We start from the raw sequence: 16884 nt of genomic DNA, 5'->3' as shown, positions 1-16884 counted from the left end.
AAAAAAAAAAAAAAAAAAAAAAAAAGAGTGAACTGGGGACCTTGCATTTGCGAGGCAGGCAGCGGGTCCATTGAGCTAAATCCCTGGCCTGGAGGTGGAAAGTATAAGAGTAAGGTACTAGCACCTGCACAACTACTGAGGTGAGGAAGGACACCATGGTGGCTGGAGACACAGGGTAGGAGCATGCTTGAGGGTGGCGAGCAGAGACGCAGGCACTCGGTTGGCTCCCTGGGCGGAAGCCTGCCCACGCAGCAGCTGGTGTAACCACTCTCCACTGCCACCCCGGGGACATACCAACCTCAGTATGAGCTCTGCTGGGGCACAAGAGACATTCAAGCCACAGCAGCCGGCTGCTGCCTCAGGGTGGCATTTGGGTCCCAGTGCCCATGCATCCTGAGCCATTTTTCCATGGAGCAGTGAACACTTGTCATCCCCTGAGCTCAAGTCTAGACCCTGAAACCACAGCCAAGTGATGCTCAGAGCATACTTATTATCCTGTCATCTGTGTAACGGGTGATAGTCACAGCTGGTTATCAAACAATTCCTTGGTGTTGCTTTCAAAATTATCAGTCTTACTTTTCTAGATGTGCCTCCAAGTAGTATGAGGAATCAGTTAGATACAGATTCTGGCAACTCAAGTTAGACTCCAGGAATAGTATATAGTCAGGCTTCTATTTCAGTCTTTGGGAGGGGGCAGGTAGACATAGAATGTCAGGGCCATGTCTGTTCATGCTATGTGGCATCCTGGGGTAACAGATCAGGAGACCCTAGTCCCATTCTCAGCCACAGGACCCTCTTGCCTCAGCCTTCCTGGGGTTCTGCCCTCTGCAGCCCTCTTGCCAGGCATTGCCGTAGCTGTGCCAACTTGCCCACCACGCTCCACAGGTGTGCAGTACACCTCAGCATGGCACTTATGCAAGAGGCAATTGACTGATGGCAAAGAATGGCTCCCCAGGGCTTCCCCTTCCTCGCCATTTTGCAGCCACCGAAGTGAGGAACTCTGGGAGGCACTGAGGAATGGGTGGGGCAGTAAGTCTTCACGGGAGAACAACACATATGGTGCACAGATGGGTAGAGTGAGGCAGCAGAGGAGAGAGAACCAGAGGAAAATGAGCATTCAAAATAAAGATGATGAGAAGAAAGGAAGACAGAGCATAGTTTCAGAGTTTCTAGCACACAAGTGTGGAAAAGAGGACATGAGGCAAGGTGATTTTAGAAAATGCATTTATAAGAGGCGGGGGATTTAGTTCAGTGGCACCGTGCCTACCTCACAAGTGCAAGGTTCTGAGTGCCATCCCCAGTACCCGAAGAAAAAAAGAAAGACAGTGCATTTACAAACCTGCCTCCATCTCACCCGAACCTTGGATGTGGCACACCAGATGCCTGCTGCTGCTCTCGTGGAGGAACAATACCAACTATGCCAGGGGGGTAATGGGCAGCCCCAGCCATGGAACCAAACCTCCCACATAAAGATAATCGCCAGCATTGCCTAATCTGTTTTCTGAGAAAAGACCCGAAGTCCCAACTCCAGACACACCACAGGGCAAAGCCAAGACGTCTCTGCTGCAGCGGCGTTTGTCCTTCTTCCTCTCTGCCCAGCAAACAGTAAGGCGGCACAGGCAGGTGGCAGGCTGCTCAGAGGACAGCATGCCGTGCAGCGCCGCTCCATCACCTGGAAGCCTCCGGGGAAGCCTCCGGGGAGCCTGCAGCAGATGCGGCCCCAGAAGAGCATCCTCCTCTGCGACCTAGCAGGCCACCTGGGCTGCAGTCCCTAAAAGGAGAAAAGGCAGCAGGTGGCTCTTAAGCGCCCCCAAAGCAAAATCAGGCTGTTATCACACCAAAAGGAAATTAGAATGTTTTTCCTTTAAAAAAATTTTTTTTTTGAAAAAATGTTTCCCCACCACCCCGCTTGGTGAACTTCAGCAGTTCCGGGTGGGATTTTGGGGCCGTGAACTGCAGTCCTTCCCGCTCGGCTCTCCCGCCATCCACTGGAAGGCCTCGGCCTTGGGGTATGATGCAGGCCTTTAAGGGAAAGGGACCCCTCCACCTCTTAAGTCTAATGGTCTTGCTGTTAGTTGGTCTGTTTTTCTTGGCTTGCAACTTGGCCAGTGTCTGTTGCTCATCAAAGGCCACCAGTATCCACACACCTGTCGATAAAGCAGCTGGACCGACTGAGGAGGTGAGCTCAGCGACGTGTAATCAATCGCCTAATGATTGGGCCATATCGACCGGAAACAGCTAATTCAGTCCCGCGAGCTGGCCTTACCCAGCATTTCTAACAAAGGGTATGTTTGGAAAAGTGATGGGGGACCTTAGTCCTCTTTAGGACCTGAGTCCTTGTGCGTCACGGTTATCACAGCTGTGTAGATGGCTTTTCTTATGATATCCACAGAGTCACAGAAGCCACTGAAAAGTCAGCTGCAGGGCAGAGGTGAAGGCTGTGCCCTCAAAGCGTGGCAGGACACTGAATTCATGACAGGGCCCGGAGAGTGACAGGGTGGAAGGGCACATGGTGACCATAGGGTCACGAGAGAAATGAGTAAGCCAAGGAAGCCGAGAGCAAAGCGTCTCCACAGCGACACAGTGCAGACCATCCTGGAGCGGCCTGGGAAGGGCACCCAAAGCCTCCAGGGTTTCCGGGAGCTCAGAGTAGGGAAACCCGGCAGACGTGACGGGCTTGGCATGGGTGGGCAAGGCCCGTTGTGAAAGAGAATGAAATGCCTCGAACCATCCTAAAGGAGAAGCAAAGAGGCCAGGGAGCCCCGTGCTGCCATGAGGCCTTCTCTGGCTTGGTTCCGTCCTGAGCGTCACCGCAGCAAAGGACTGGGGAGAGGTTTGGAGCTGGACTACAGCGTGCCGCAACAACCCGCGGGGAAGGGGAAATGTGGAAAGGATCCCGCTGCCCACGGGCTCAGGAAAGTCTGTTTCACAGGAGTCACCACGGCCGAGAAAGGCTGGAAATAGAAAGAACGGGGACCAGGAAGAGGAGGAGAAGGAAGATGAGAAAGGTGAATTGGTCGCCCCAGTCCTGTTTCCCTTTCCTCGTCTATTGTAAAGCACGTAGTACCCTTTGATACATCTCACTCCTTTTAAAGGCACAAACTGAAACATAAGGCTGTGTAAGATTTGTTTTTAAACCGCACAGTGTCGTTTAAAACTTAACTCTCAAATTAAATTAAATGAAGACCATTTTCATCCATGGTCATTGTGTTCTTTACCCAACCATGTCTCCCAAAGATTTCTTTCTGTTTTGTTTTACTTTCTGTTTTTGAGACAGGGTCTTGCTAGGTACTTTAGACTGGCTTTGAGCTCAGAATGCAGCCCAGGCTGGCTTTGAACTCATGACCATCCCCCTACCTCAGCCTCATAAGTGCTAGAATTACAGGTGTGCACCACCATGCCCATCTTCTTAAGTAACCAGTATGTAGATTTCTTAGTGATTCCATATTTTTTTTCTGAATGTGAATTGGGAAAAAGGTTGATATTTTCTATTATTTAATTTAAATTTATAATATTTATAGAAATATAAATTTCCCCAAACCTCACCTCTGGTGCTGATTGTGCCGGGCACTTTGTGGCCATGAGAAAGCATCCCCTCAGCTCTGCAAACTCAGTCTCATACATACAATGCTTGAATTCATGATTTTTTTTGGGGGGGGGTGATGATGCTAAAAAGCACTCAGTAGAAACTATATTTCCAGCTTTAATCCCCTCAGCTGCAAACTCAGTCTCATACATACAATGCTTGAATTCATGATTTTTTTAGGGGGGGGGTGATGATGCTAAAAAGCACTCAGTAGAAACTATATTTCCAGCTTTGAGTTTTGATCCTTTTCTGGGCTGGTGATCTGCAGTCTGATCTTCCCTCTGGGTGCTGGGCAGCTGTGGGACAGCCCACCATCGTCATGGAAACCACCCCTGTGTAACACCCTGTGCTGCTCCTAGGATATGGGTAGGCAAGATGTATTCGTTGCACTTTCCACCTACAATACTCTTTTATTTTTTGAGACAGGGTCTCACTATGTAGTGGAGGCCGACCTGGAACTCAGTACATAGCCCAAGCTGGTCTCACACTCACAGCGATCCTCCTGCCGCAGCCTCCCGAGTGCTAGGATTCCAGGTGTGCGCCACCACGCCCAGCTCCACCTACAATACTCTTGCCCAGGTCTTAGTCCCTTTCCCATGGCTGGGACAAGATACCCCACTCCCTACCCTTAAAAGAGGAGTGGTTTATTCGGCTCTCGGTCTCCAGTGCGTCCAGTCTGCGGTCAGCTGGTCTCAAGGCAGCAGCAGCACGGTGGAAGGGAATGGCAGAGCAAAGCCACTCCCATCACAGTGGCCAGGAAGCAGAGAGAAGGGAGGAGCAAGGGCCAGAATCCATCCTTTGGAGCCGTGGCCCCAGTGACCACCTGTAACCAGGCCCTGGAGGTTAATGGCACATTCAGCGATGAACTCACCCAAGGAAGAATCCACCAGTGAGTTTAGCACCCCATGATCCAGTCAGCTTCCATTCACGTCAGAACATGGGGGACGTTTTCTATCTAAACTGTGACATCATGTGCAAGGCGCTTTTCTTCCCATGAAGAAGACAGAAACAAAAAGCACAGGAGCCTTCCATGGGGTGTAGATCTAAACTTTATTATTAGAGTGAAACTTTTTTCTAAAATCTTTATATCAAAAGATATGATCTATCTGAGTTCGATCCTTGGTACCAAAAAAAAAAAAAAAAAAAAGTATGATCTTTGTGTGATTCAGTGCAGTGATGAGTTTGGTTAAATTCAGAGTTGTCTGAACGTTAATGGTATGGGGCTTCCTGTTGCTGCTCTAGGCTGATCATAGGAGGCCCCAGCCCCAATGCTGTCACCCACCTTGGACAGGGGGAGGAGCAGCAGGTCCAAGCCACGGCTCCCAAGCAGGGAGTATGGGCCCCAAGGCCAAATGGCTGTGCCGGCCGCCACGGGAACCCGGAGCTCAGAGCTGGGTCACGTGTGTGTTTGCTGTAGGAGCCACCGGTGTGTGTGACAGGCGGTGTTCTGATTTTGGGAGAACATTTCCTAGATAAATACTGGAAAGTGCAGTGTTTTAAAACTGTTTTATTGAAATTGTTACATATCCTTTATTTTCTTTAATAGAATTCAACTTCCGAAAAAAGTTAATTTGCTAGGGGTTCAGAGGAGGAGAAAAGGAGAGTGAAAGGGTGGGCACAGAGCGGTTCTTAGGACACGAGACACTTCTTTTTTGCTGTTGTTCATTGAATTTGCTGGTACTTTTTAAGTACACAGTACAGTTACATTTATCACTGGGAGCTTGTACCTTTACATGACAGGTCTTGGTTCCCATTTTTTCCCCAAACCCTGCCCTCCCTTCACCCCCTCCACCCTACCCTATTTACAAAGACTTTTTGTTTCAATTTTTTCCTTTTCTCATAGTTTTTCTTTTCCCCTATTTCCTTTCTCCTACCCTTCCCACTTCCCCTACACCTTTAGCCCTTTTCTTCCTATTTCACATTGTCAGTTATACCATTTGGGTCTTATTTACACTTTCAGTTTTTCACACCAGAGAAACTATTTGGTATTTACATGTGGGTCTTATTTATTTCACTTTAGAGTATGGCCTCAATATGCATCCATTTTCCTATGAATGACTCTAGTTTCTCATTCTTTATGGCTGAGTAGTATTCCATTTCATAGAAAAACTACATCTTCTTCATCCAATCTCCAACTGATGGGCATATGGGCTGTTTCCAAGTTTTAGCTATTACAAGCTGTGCTGCTATAAATATGGGTGCACATATATCACTGTGGTATGATTGTTTTAATTCTTTTGGAAAGATACCCAGCAGAGGGATGGCTGGGTCAAATGGAACCTCTAGTCCAAGCTCTTTGAGGTATCTCCATATTGATTTCCATAGTAGTTGCACCAATCTGCACTCGAACCAGCAATGGAGAAGGATTCCTTTCTCCCCACAACCCTGCCATCATTTTGTTACTATTTGATTTCTTGATAGCAGCCATTCTTTCTGGGGTGAGGTGGAGTCTCAGTGTTGTTTTCATCTGCATCTCTCCAATGACCAGTGATGTGGAACATTTTTTCATATATTTCTTTGCTGCTTTTATTTCTTGTCTGAGAAATGTCGGTTCATTTCAGATGCCCATTTTTGAATCGGGTCTTTATATTTGGGGGGGCTGATTTTTTTTTGAGTTCTTTATATATTCTTGATAATAGTCCTTTGTCTGAGGAGCAGCTGGTAAAAGAGCCAACCATCCTCACTGGAGGAAAGATAGCCTCTTTAATAAACTGTGCTGGAAAAAGTGGATTTCAAACTGCCAGAGATTAAATCTAAACCCTTATCTTTCACCACGCACTAAACTAAAATCTAAGTGAATTAAAGATCTAAATATTTTTTTAAAAAACACTAAACTTGCTGGAAGATAAGTTAGGCAGAATTCTCAAAGGCATTGGCATAGCAAAAGACTTCATGAACAAATCCTCAGTAGCATGGGGACTAGCACAGAGAATCAACAGCTGGGATCTCATCTTATTAAAAAGCTTCTGCACTGCAAAAGAAACCATCAACAGAGCTAAGAGACAACTTACAATGTGGGAAAAAATTGTTACCAGCTGCTCCTCAGACGAAACACTTCTATGTGACACAGATAGTGGACAGTCATTATGCAAAACCCACAGGATGCACAGCACCAGAAATGTGCTTTATGCATTCCCAGTTAATAGTGCCATTGGCAATGGACCGGCGAGTGCAAAGTGCACCCCAGAAACAGGTGTTAATAATGGAAAACCATGAGAAGAAGGTGGGATATCTGGAAATCCGCTTTCTGCTCAAGTTTTCTGTAAGCCTAAGACAGATCTAGAATGAAAGTCCATTAGCGTAAAAAGTTGAAGAAGTTATTTTGCCAGAAGCAAACAAGATCTCAGGAACCATGGAGTGAGTTACAGATGGAGGCTCAGCTCTCGGGGCTGTGTGTGGGGAGTGACGGGACCACAGCAGAGAGCAAAACCCCAGGAAGCAGCTGTCATCATCCCCATCACTGGTCCAAGGACAGCCAGGTTGCACCTGGAAAACCACCTCCAAAGTGAGAGGATTCTTCGAGGAGTGAGGAAGAACTTTGCAAGAAGACTTGTCCACTGAGTAGATTTCTTGGTTCAAGGAAACTGTCCTTTCCTGGCCTGCTGGACTACCCAGTGTCTGAGACCAGCCATGCCAGTAGCGGCACCTCCCTGGCCTGCGGAGGCACTGATTGTCACCCACCTACTCTGGGCCTCGGAACACCGCAAACCAGTGGCGTGGAGGAAACTGCAGGTGATCCACCTATGAATCGACACCTTCCTCCTCAGTTTTGTTCAGTTCACAACGCCATCTGACTGGGATTGTGGTTGGGTTAAGATTTGCTCCCCAAGGGAATCCTGCTTGTGGGCCTGAGACCCGGGTTCACTGTGGCTGAGGCCAGCCCTGTTCGCATTCAGCTTGTTCCTTTGTCTGGCCAGGAGGTCAAAATGTTGACCTTTCATGATTCTCTTGATTTGGGGAAGAGCCAGAAGTCACACAGTGCGTTGCCAGATCCAATGAAACAGGTGGATGAGGATATGGTGCCATGTTTTTTTTTTCCTCATGGAGTGTATTGGTACATTTTACGTATACAGTACAGTTACATTCATCACTGGGATCTTGTACCTTTACATGACAGGTCTTGGTTCTCATTTTTTTTTTCCCATTTCCCTGCCCTCCCTTCACCCCCTCCTCCCTTCCCTATTTCCAAATATCTTTTTTCCATTTTTTCCTTTTCTCATATTTTTTTCTCTTCCCTTATTTCTCTCCCCTACCCTTCCCACTTTGTCATGTTTTTAAGAGCCTGCCTTTCTTTTTGATGGCACCAGGCAACAGTGTTCCCTGCATATTATTATCATATCTCAAAAAGACACAAAATAGGATTTCCAGAACGGCTGCAGAAAGTGGTGAGAATGATGGAATGAGTTTGAGGGCGATGGTTTCGAGGTAGATACGTGGCAATGTGTCTTTTACTGTAATGAATTTTTCTTAGATTTAAGCATACACAGTATTTTTTAATCACACTTCACACATAAATGGCTGTTCACAGTGAATTCTGCGAATGCTGGTAGCAACAGTTTGCCTTAGAGGCTGCTGTCTTCTAGGCAAGATCCCCACGTGTTTTTCCACCGGTGATGACGGGTAGTGTAAAAGTATAAGCTGAAGAAAACTGGGAGTCTCCCAGGTCTGCAAACTGCATCACACAGCATGGTAGGAACAGGGGTCAACAGATGCAAGCCGCCCTTCTGCTGGGTACAGGGGTTCCCACAGCGGAGAGTCGCAGACCAGCCGGAGAAAGCTCCGCAGAAGCATCCGACCTCCTCTCCGGCCACCCAGGCCCTGTTTGGACTTGGAAGTGTTTTCGAAGGATTAAGGGCCACTGGCTCCTGCAGTAGCCTGTGTCGAGCTCCATGGCCCCGGCCTCCGAGGCTGTGGGCACAGGGTTGGTAGCTCAGGGCAGCAGCCGTGTGGCCCCACAAGAAGTCCTGAGAACTCTCTCTGTGAAGTGGATGGTAAGAGTGTCCCATGGGTCACCTGGGCAGAGCTGTGCGGGCTCTGGGTGGTCTGCGTGGAGCTGCACTGGTGCAGGGCAGAAGCAGAGGACGAGATGAAGGGGTGGCTGTGGACCCCATACCTAAGAGGCTGGGGGCACCTCAGCCGTGGAGGGAGACAGAGATCCAGAGGCCCACTGGCTCTCAGGAGTGAAGATGTGGAGGCCCACAGTTCCAACTGTGCTACGAGACAAGGACGTCCAGACCGAGGCTGTCTGCATGGCCGTGGTCAGGAAGCTGCTGTCGCGGAGGCTGTCCCGGTGTCGTCCACAGCGTCTCTCCCGGGGAAGCTCGCCCTGCACTAACCCTGAGGCAGCTGGCTGGAGGTCAGACTCCCCCCAGGCGCAAGGCGTGGTCCAGCACTGTGGCCTCCGGGCAATGGGGCTCAGCAGAAGCCCAACTTCCACACCTCTTTCCATTTGTTCACAAAGACACCTCCCCTTTCTTACCGCTGCCACCTCGGGGCATGCTACAGAGTTTTGCCACCCATTTATTTGTCAGAGTCATATTCCATGTGTGTGAAGAGCAGCCCAGTTCCCCACTCCTTCAGCGAACATCACAGGACACCACAGAGCGAACACTGCATCTGTCCGCCACCTTCCTGAAACCAACTCCAGCTTCTCTTTGGAGGAGCACCATCCCCCCGCCTGAGCTGCGCAGGCACCCGCCTGCCCCTGTGTGTCTGGCCTTGCTCTTCCCCCGCACCCCCAGGCATTCCCAGGGCCCACGCTCTCCCCACGCCTGGATCTCTGCTCACTCTGTGGCTGACCCAGTCAGACCCCTTCCTGCCTCTTCTTCCCCAGCACTTGACACCCCATCCCCCGTCATCACCTAACAGGCTGCCTATTCCTGTGCACCCAAGGCCCGTGAGCTCCTTGGGGCAGTGATGTTGTCCTGGTCCCTGGTGTTGCCGCACTTCACAGGGAGTAGGACTGGTGGGGCTCACAGTTGGACGGACCCCACGCAGCCATTAATCAGGAAGTTAGTAATCAAGATCCCATTCTGGTCAAGTGCATAGGGGACGAAGTTACCGATCCAGCTAGTGGCAGCTGACCCTAACACACCCTCATCACAACATCCCTCTTCTCTTGCCTCAGGGACCTCTGGGGACTTTTACCTCTGTCTTTGGCTTTAACTCTTGGGAAAAAGAAGGAACCCATCCGCACAGGGCTCTGATTTTCCTTTCCCTGTGTTAATGTGTGGCCTCCATCAGCAATAGGACAGCAACTCGTGTCCAGATCAGGGACAGTGCCTCAGACCCTGAAGTTAAATTTCCTGTTCCAAGGCACCCAGCGCTAAATTAAAGAAGACGTAGAGGATCCATATTATTGCAAGAACACACCAGATTCTCAGCGGTCTCCTGTCCACGAGGGACAGCCATGTTGCTCTCACTTACTCAGCTTTCAGTGAAAAGTTAGCGAAAGAGCAGCCCCGCTAAAACAGATGCGGTTAAGCATCGGCACAACCGTGCAAGGACCATGTTGTGACACCGAGGTGGCCTGTTTTTCTGGCCATTATTCATCCAGAAACCTTAATGATGAGCAACCTTTGTGTTATTGTCTACCCAAATTTAATTTGTTTATGCAGCAGTTCAGCTAATCCTGCAATCTGCTTTTCTCAAACGAGGGCAGATAATGGAGACACTGTTCTTTACAAGTCTTCAGGCTTTTAAATTCTGATAAAATCAGGGTTCTTCACTGGGTCTTGCCCCGGCTCTGAATTAAAGCACTTTAAATGTAATTATGGAACCTGGCCTTACATCAGGAACATCCATTTAAAAAATTGATTGGCCAGGCTGTTCCATGAGGCATTTTATGAGCAAACGATTGCAGAGGGCCCAGAACTGTAATTTATCAAGGCAAAAAAGCAGGTAAATACTTTATTAGCGGTAATGAGAGGGTTGCCAGCTAACTGCACCTCTTCCTCCCCCACCAGCTACTTCACGGAGCCCTGGTGCATGGCTCTGCTCCACGATCGCTTTATCGACCTCAGGAAGGAGCTGCGCCAGGTCCTGGCCTCAGAGCAGGTGAGAGTGATTAATGGACCGCGGTTGTTCCTCGCAAATCAGAGCGGTCGATTGCTGTTGATCATTTGGCCTCACCCCTCCATTCCCATTTTATGGCTTCACTTTCTAAACCAACTGTCCCGAAAACAGACTGTGGAGTATAGGATGTTGATAAAATTTCGGGGAAGGCAATTTTACTTAAATTCCTTTTAGGTGTTGCGGGGTGCACCAGTTTTTTTTCCCCCCTCTTTCCAAGTTGCAGTATTGTCACAGCCAGCCAATAGCACTGGCTGGACACTGGGTGTGCACTGTGTGTGCCTGCCCTGGGACACAAAGGTGTCATTCCTTTGGTTTGTCTGCAGTGGCCCAATGTTGTGCACCTGTTGTTTTGAAGAGGTCAAGAGAACTCATCCCTGTGGCAAAACACACTTCTTCATGTTTGTTTTTTCCCACCATGGTACTAGTAGTAATCAGTCTCAGGGCCTTGTCAATGAGCTGCATCCCCAGAACCTTTCCTATTTTTTATTTGGAGAGAGGCTCTCACTAAGTTAATAAATTGCCCAGGAGGGCTCACATTTGTGATCCTCCTGCCTCAGCCTCCCAGAGTGCTGGGACAACAGGTATACACCACCATGCCTGGTTTAGAACACACTCCTTTTATAAATGACACTTCTTGCGCCAGGTGTGGTGGCGCACACCTGTAATCCCAGCACTCAGGAGGCTGAGGCAGGAGGATCGCTGTGAGTTCGAGACCAGCCTGGGCTACATAGTGAGTTCCAGGTCAGCCTCAACTACAAAGTGAGATCCTGTCTCAAAAACGAAAAAACAAACAAACAAATAAATGACACTTCTTTTTCAAAGCAATACCGTATCCCAAAGGCTTCAAGCTCAGCAAGAACTGGAACTCTGCAAATTAGAGGGCGGGTGCTGGGCCTAGGGTGTGCCTCCTTTCACACACCAGGCCTGGCCCCAGTTACCTCTCACCTCACCCTGATGTCTCAATAGGTAACTCCTGCGTTGCCCCCATTGCTTTTACTTGCCCACAGTTATGAGCTCTGGGTGGAGGACAGACAGGATCCTGTCCCCAGGGAGTCCCCAAGCATTCTGGTGCAGCATGCACCCTTGCTTGACCCTAGCAGAGCCCTGCAGTGGATGACAGTCTTGCTGTCCCTATCCTGACCTCACCATGAAGAAACCAGGTTCAGAGATGTTAAATAACCCACGTGGGTCACACAGCTGCACAAGGCCACAGCTTCAAACCCAAGATTCCCTCATCCCCAGTAAGAACGAGGTCCTGAGCCAGATGAGCCAAACTGTAGGCCTCGTTGCCCCCACTCCTGGGCTTCTCCTGGGCTAATGCAGAGCTTCAAAGTCTGAGCCAAAGAGGCACTTTAGGATTTCCACAGGTCAAACCCAGCAGGTAAATGGGGGCCCCACAGCCACATGCAAAAGTCAGATGCTGCTAAATAGCTCAAACTGAGAGGTTCACGCAGGTCCCTCAAGACTCCCAAGGATGCCACCATCCACACATCCGCCATCCCTACAGGAAATAGAGTATTTTTTCCAGTGTATTTTACATTTCATTTGCTGCACTTGGCTAGAAACATTTAGACACATTAGCTGGTCTTTAGTCTAAAAAAATACTTGCTGTGTTTGTGGAAAAGCTATTGATTGGCCTTTGTTGAAAGTAAAATATAAGGGCCGGGGATTTAGTTCAGTGGTTTGGTGGCCTGCCTTGCAAGCGCAAGGACCCGAGTTCAATCCCTAGTACCAAAAAAAAAAAGAAAGTAAAATATAAAAGTATATGTTTCCCTTTTCAATTTCTTTTTTTTACAGTTTTATTTTTTTATTATGTCTTCAACATCTGTTTTTTTATTAGTAAGTTTGAGATATATAATGAATGCTTTCACTGTGGGTATTTGGTGCATGTACATAACGTCTTAATTCTTTTTACATCATTTTCCTCCCCATGTCCTAGATCCCCTCCCATTTGTAAAAAATGATCCCCCCGTTTCCTTTTATCTTTTATCTTTTATCCTTTTTGCCCTCTAATTTGTTTTGTCCTCTACTTTGGGTTTCTCATATAAGTAATATACTTAAATTGCGTGCCTGAATGATTGCACTTAACACTATATTCTCAACTTGCAACCATTTACCTATGAAATCCTCAAGTTTCTCTTGCTTTATGGCAGAGTAGTGCTCCATTGTGTGTAAATGCCACGTTTTCTTTATCCGATCACCTGTTGGTGGACACACAGACTTTCTCCAAGATTTAGTGTGTTAGGAATTGTGCTGCTATCGACTCGGGTACGGTACACCACCGTAATATGGTGTCTGTAACTCGTTGAGGAAGATACCGGGAAGGGGATAGCTGGCTCAAATGGAATTTCTCCTTTTGGCTTTTTTGAGGAATCTCCATACTGATTTCCACGTGGTTGTACCAGTTTCTATTTCCACCAACAATAGAAGCGTTCCTTTTTCCTGCAGCCTCACCAGCATTTGTTATTACTTGATTTCTTGATGGCCGTTCCTTCTAGGGTAAGGGGGCATCTCCAGATTGTTTTAATTTGCATCTCTATAATGGCCGATAATGCTGAGCATTTTTAAAAAATGTATTTCTGGGCCATGAAATGCCACATGTGCATAGAAGCTACACAGCCTTCTGCATAGTTTACATCATCTAGAGATTGCTTATGATACCGAGTTCAATTAAATAAAGAATTGATATGCTGTACTGTTCATGGGATAATGACAAGAACGAGTCTGTACGTGTATAGCATACAGATGAGACAGACTTTTTTCCAAATATTCTTGAGTGATAGTTGTTTGATCCCCCAGTGTGGGACCACGCAGTGGCTGTGAAGGGGAGCTCACATGGGTCAGGGCTGCCACAGGCCCAGCAGGTCCCTGCCAGTCATCCTGGGCTGTGAAGAGGTCAGGGCAGGTGGAAATCAGAACCAGAGTTCCAGACCCAGTGCTCCCTGAGCTCGGCCCAACTCCTCGCATACCTCCCCTCCTTTCAAGACAACTTATGACCCAGGTGCTAAAAACTGCAAAACATAACTGAAGCAGGGCCAGGATTTAGCTCAGTGGTGCCACCACCTGCCTCACAAGCACAAGGTCCTGAGTTCAATCCCTGGAACAAAAAACAAACAAACAAACTCCACATAACTGAAGTTACAGATAACTAGAAGAACTTGAAAGGCATCTCTCCTTCTGGCTTGCAGACTTCCTACTGTTCAGAGTGAAGGGCCACCCAAAGCAATCTGCAGATACAGTACAATCCTATCTAACTCCCAAGACATCCCTTACAGAAACAGCAGAGTTCACATGGAAATGCGGAGAGCTCCAAACAGCCACGTCTATCTTGGGGAAAGAAGAAAGCTGAAAGGACTCACCCTCTCTGAATTCAAGTCTTGTTACAAAGCAATAATGGCAAGACAGGGTTGTGTGTGCCTGCCACAGATGTGTAGATCAACAGAACAGAAGGCATTCACATGAATGTGAATGGAAGGCCTTTACATGAAAAGAAGCACATCTCCAGTCATTAGAGAAATAAAAATCAGGACCACAAGTGTCACTTCATACCCACTGGGATGGTTACAACAAGAATAAAAGAAAGAAATCCTTGTTAGTGGGGATGTGGAAAAATGGAACCTTGCATAAGTGCTATGGACATGTGGACTTGTACAGCTGCCATGGAAAATAGTTTGATGGCTTCACAATAAGTTACACAGAAAGTTACCGGATAGCCCAACCACTGCGATCCTGGGTATATATCCAAAAGAACTGAAAGAGGTATTCAAATGAATACTTGCACATCAGGAAACAACCCACATGTCCATCAGTCAATCAATGGCTGTACAAAAGTAGTCTGCAGGTTCATGCAATGGAATAGTACTGAGCTCTGAAAAAGAAATGAATTACTGCTGTGTTCTACACAATGTATGAACCTCAAAACTTTATTCCAGAAGGACAAAATCTGTGTGGTCATCTCACTAAATGAAGTGGAAGCATTTGACAGAATGAATCTCCTTTTATGATTAAAAAACTCTCAATAAATAATGATACAGAAGAAATAACCATGACAAGCTCTCAGGTAACATCATACCAGTGGTAAAAATCTTAAGCATTTCCTCTAAGACCAGGAACAAGACCAGGATGCCCACTCTTCCCGCTTCTGTTAAATACAGTACTGGAAATCCTCACCAAAGCAATTAGGCAAGAAAAAGCAATAAAATGCATCCAAATGGGAAAGAAAAAAGTTTGCTGATGACACGTGATCATATTTAAAGAAAACTAAAAACTGTAAAAGTGAGAGCTGGGGCAACACACACACACTTACGTACACACAACTTAGAAAAACTGTGGGACAAAAAAATGAACATGCAAAGCCAACCAGTGTATCCATACACTAATAATGATCATCTGAAAAAAGAAATTAGGAAAACAACCCCGTTTACAATAACTTAGAAGATGTCTTAGAGTCCTTTACCAAGGAGTCAAGAGATTCAAGTACTGAAACTGATTTGAGGTGAGCAGGTGCCAGGGGTCCCACAGACCTTGCTTCTGCTTCTGTGGTGTTGGGCACCATGAGGACCCCTCTCTTCCAGCCTCCAGCCCCTCCTGTCCCTCTGCAGCCCACGCTCCAGAACCACCTTCCCCATGTGGCCACAAGGCCAGTCAACACTGTTCTGCGTGGTGAGCTCCTTATTCCCCACCACTGTGGGGCCCGACCTTCAGAACTGTCCCCTACAGTGGGGCCACTGTTGATGGTGTGGCCACTGTGCACCTGGGGCCTCCTGCCCCTTATGTTTCTGGGCTCCTATTTCAGGTGACTCCATTTACAGTATGGCCAGGAGAAGTGCAGGGCTCCAAGCATCCAGAGAGGACACAGCCAGCACTGCGACCCCACCCTCTTCTGCATGCCAGGGAAGCCACTGTTCTGGGGAAGAACCTGAACCCTGAAGCTGTACACACACCTCTGCCCATGCAGACCCAGCCCTGTGACTTTCCAGATGAGGAGGTGAGGCCATCGAGAGGACCACAGCCACCTGGCCACACAGGATTTGCTTGAAAGCTCTTTTTTTTTTTTAAGCAGAATTGGAGCTGGAGGGCCCAGTGGCTTTGAGGGAACACCCTGGAGTCCTCTTTAAGCCATGGATGGAATAAAATAAACCCTTGTTCAGAAAAAAATGTTTTGATTCGAGAGATTACAGATGACAGAAGTCAACAGAAAGATATTCTGTTCAGATTGAAAGACTTCATACTATAAAATTTTCCAAGCAATCTACAGATTGTGTATCTCTGTCAAAATTCCAAAGACATTTTTCACAGAAATAGAAAAATAATTCTAAAATGTGTGTGAGACCACGAAAGACCCCTACTAGGGAAATTTTTTAAAAAACCAAAAAACAAAAGTGAAGCTGGAAGCTTCGAAAGTTCAGCAGTGCCTCAGTTCACAAATGATTCCTTCTAGGGTTCTGGTCACAAACCAAATTGGATGAGAACTGAATCAAATATCCCCATAAAGTCCAAATTGTACCTAACCATGGAATTTGGTTCAGTTCTTGCCCAACTCAGTTTGTGACTAGAATTGTGGAAAGAATCAAGTTGGTGCACAGAGGTACCACTGTGCCTGACTTCCCAATGCACCACAAAGATGCAGCAACCCAAGCAGTGTGGCCCCATTGTGATGCAGGCACAGCGACATCAGGTCAGGACAGAGCCCGAAGATGAACCAACACATTTCACAGGCAGCTGACTTTTGACACGATAGGGAAGGACAGGCTCCTCACTAGATATGTTGGGAAAATTGGGTTCATGCAGAAGGACAAGGTTGCCCCTCAGCACACCCTGCCAAGGACATCGATTCCATCTAAAGTATCCCTGCCTGGATCTCCAGAAGCCCTACAGGAAAACACAGTGGGAGAACTCCTTGACATTGGTTTTGGCAGTAATATCTTAGGTATGAAACCAAAAGCACGGCAACAAAAAGAAAAATAAAGAAGTGGATCTACATCAAATTCAGAAGCTCCTACACAGCAAAGGGAATAGACAACCTGCATATCGGAGGAAAATATTTGCAAATCACACATTTGATAAGGAGCTAATGGCCAAACTATTTAAGGAGCTCAACTCAATAACAAGAAAACAAAAACTCTGATTTAAAAGGGGCAAAGACCTGGATAAACATTTATCCGAAAAGAGAGAGAGAGAGAGAGAGAGAGAGAGAGAGAGAGAGAGAGAGAGAGAGAGAGAGA

General features: G+C 47.4%; 1 protein-coding gene across 7 annotated transcripts in view; it reads left to right on the top strand.

Moving 5' to 3' along the window:
• Positions 1-16884, top strand: part of Cfap61 (cilia and flagella associated protein 61) — a 229134-nt gene that overhangs the window by 208184 nt on the left and 4066 nt on the right. For 6 of the 7 annotated variants that reach the window (XM_010634190.3, XM_019208934.2, XM_010634189.3 and 3 more), the window contains one exon: positions 10552-10642. In XM_010634190.3, coding sequence (XP_010632492.2) covers positions 10552-10642 — 91 coding nt within the window. Of the gene's footprint in view, positions 1-2932; positions 3009-10551; positions 10643-16884 lie in introns of all 7 variants that reach the window. The other variant, XM_010634192.3, reaches the window with a different exon arrangement.

Source organism: Fukomys damarensis, unplaced genomic scaffold (assembly GCF_012274545.1).
Source record: "Fukomys damarensis isolate Sample0158 unplaced genomic scaffold, DMR_v1.0_HiC HiC_scaffold_7, whole genome shotgun sequence".
NCBI classification, from domain to species: domain Eukaryota; kingdom Metazoa; phylum Chordata; class Mammalia; order Rodentia; family Bathyergidae; genus Fukomys; species Fukomys damarensis.
Note: the sequence above shows the minus strand (reverse complement) of the source record. Positions and strands in the feature narration are given on the sequence as shown.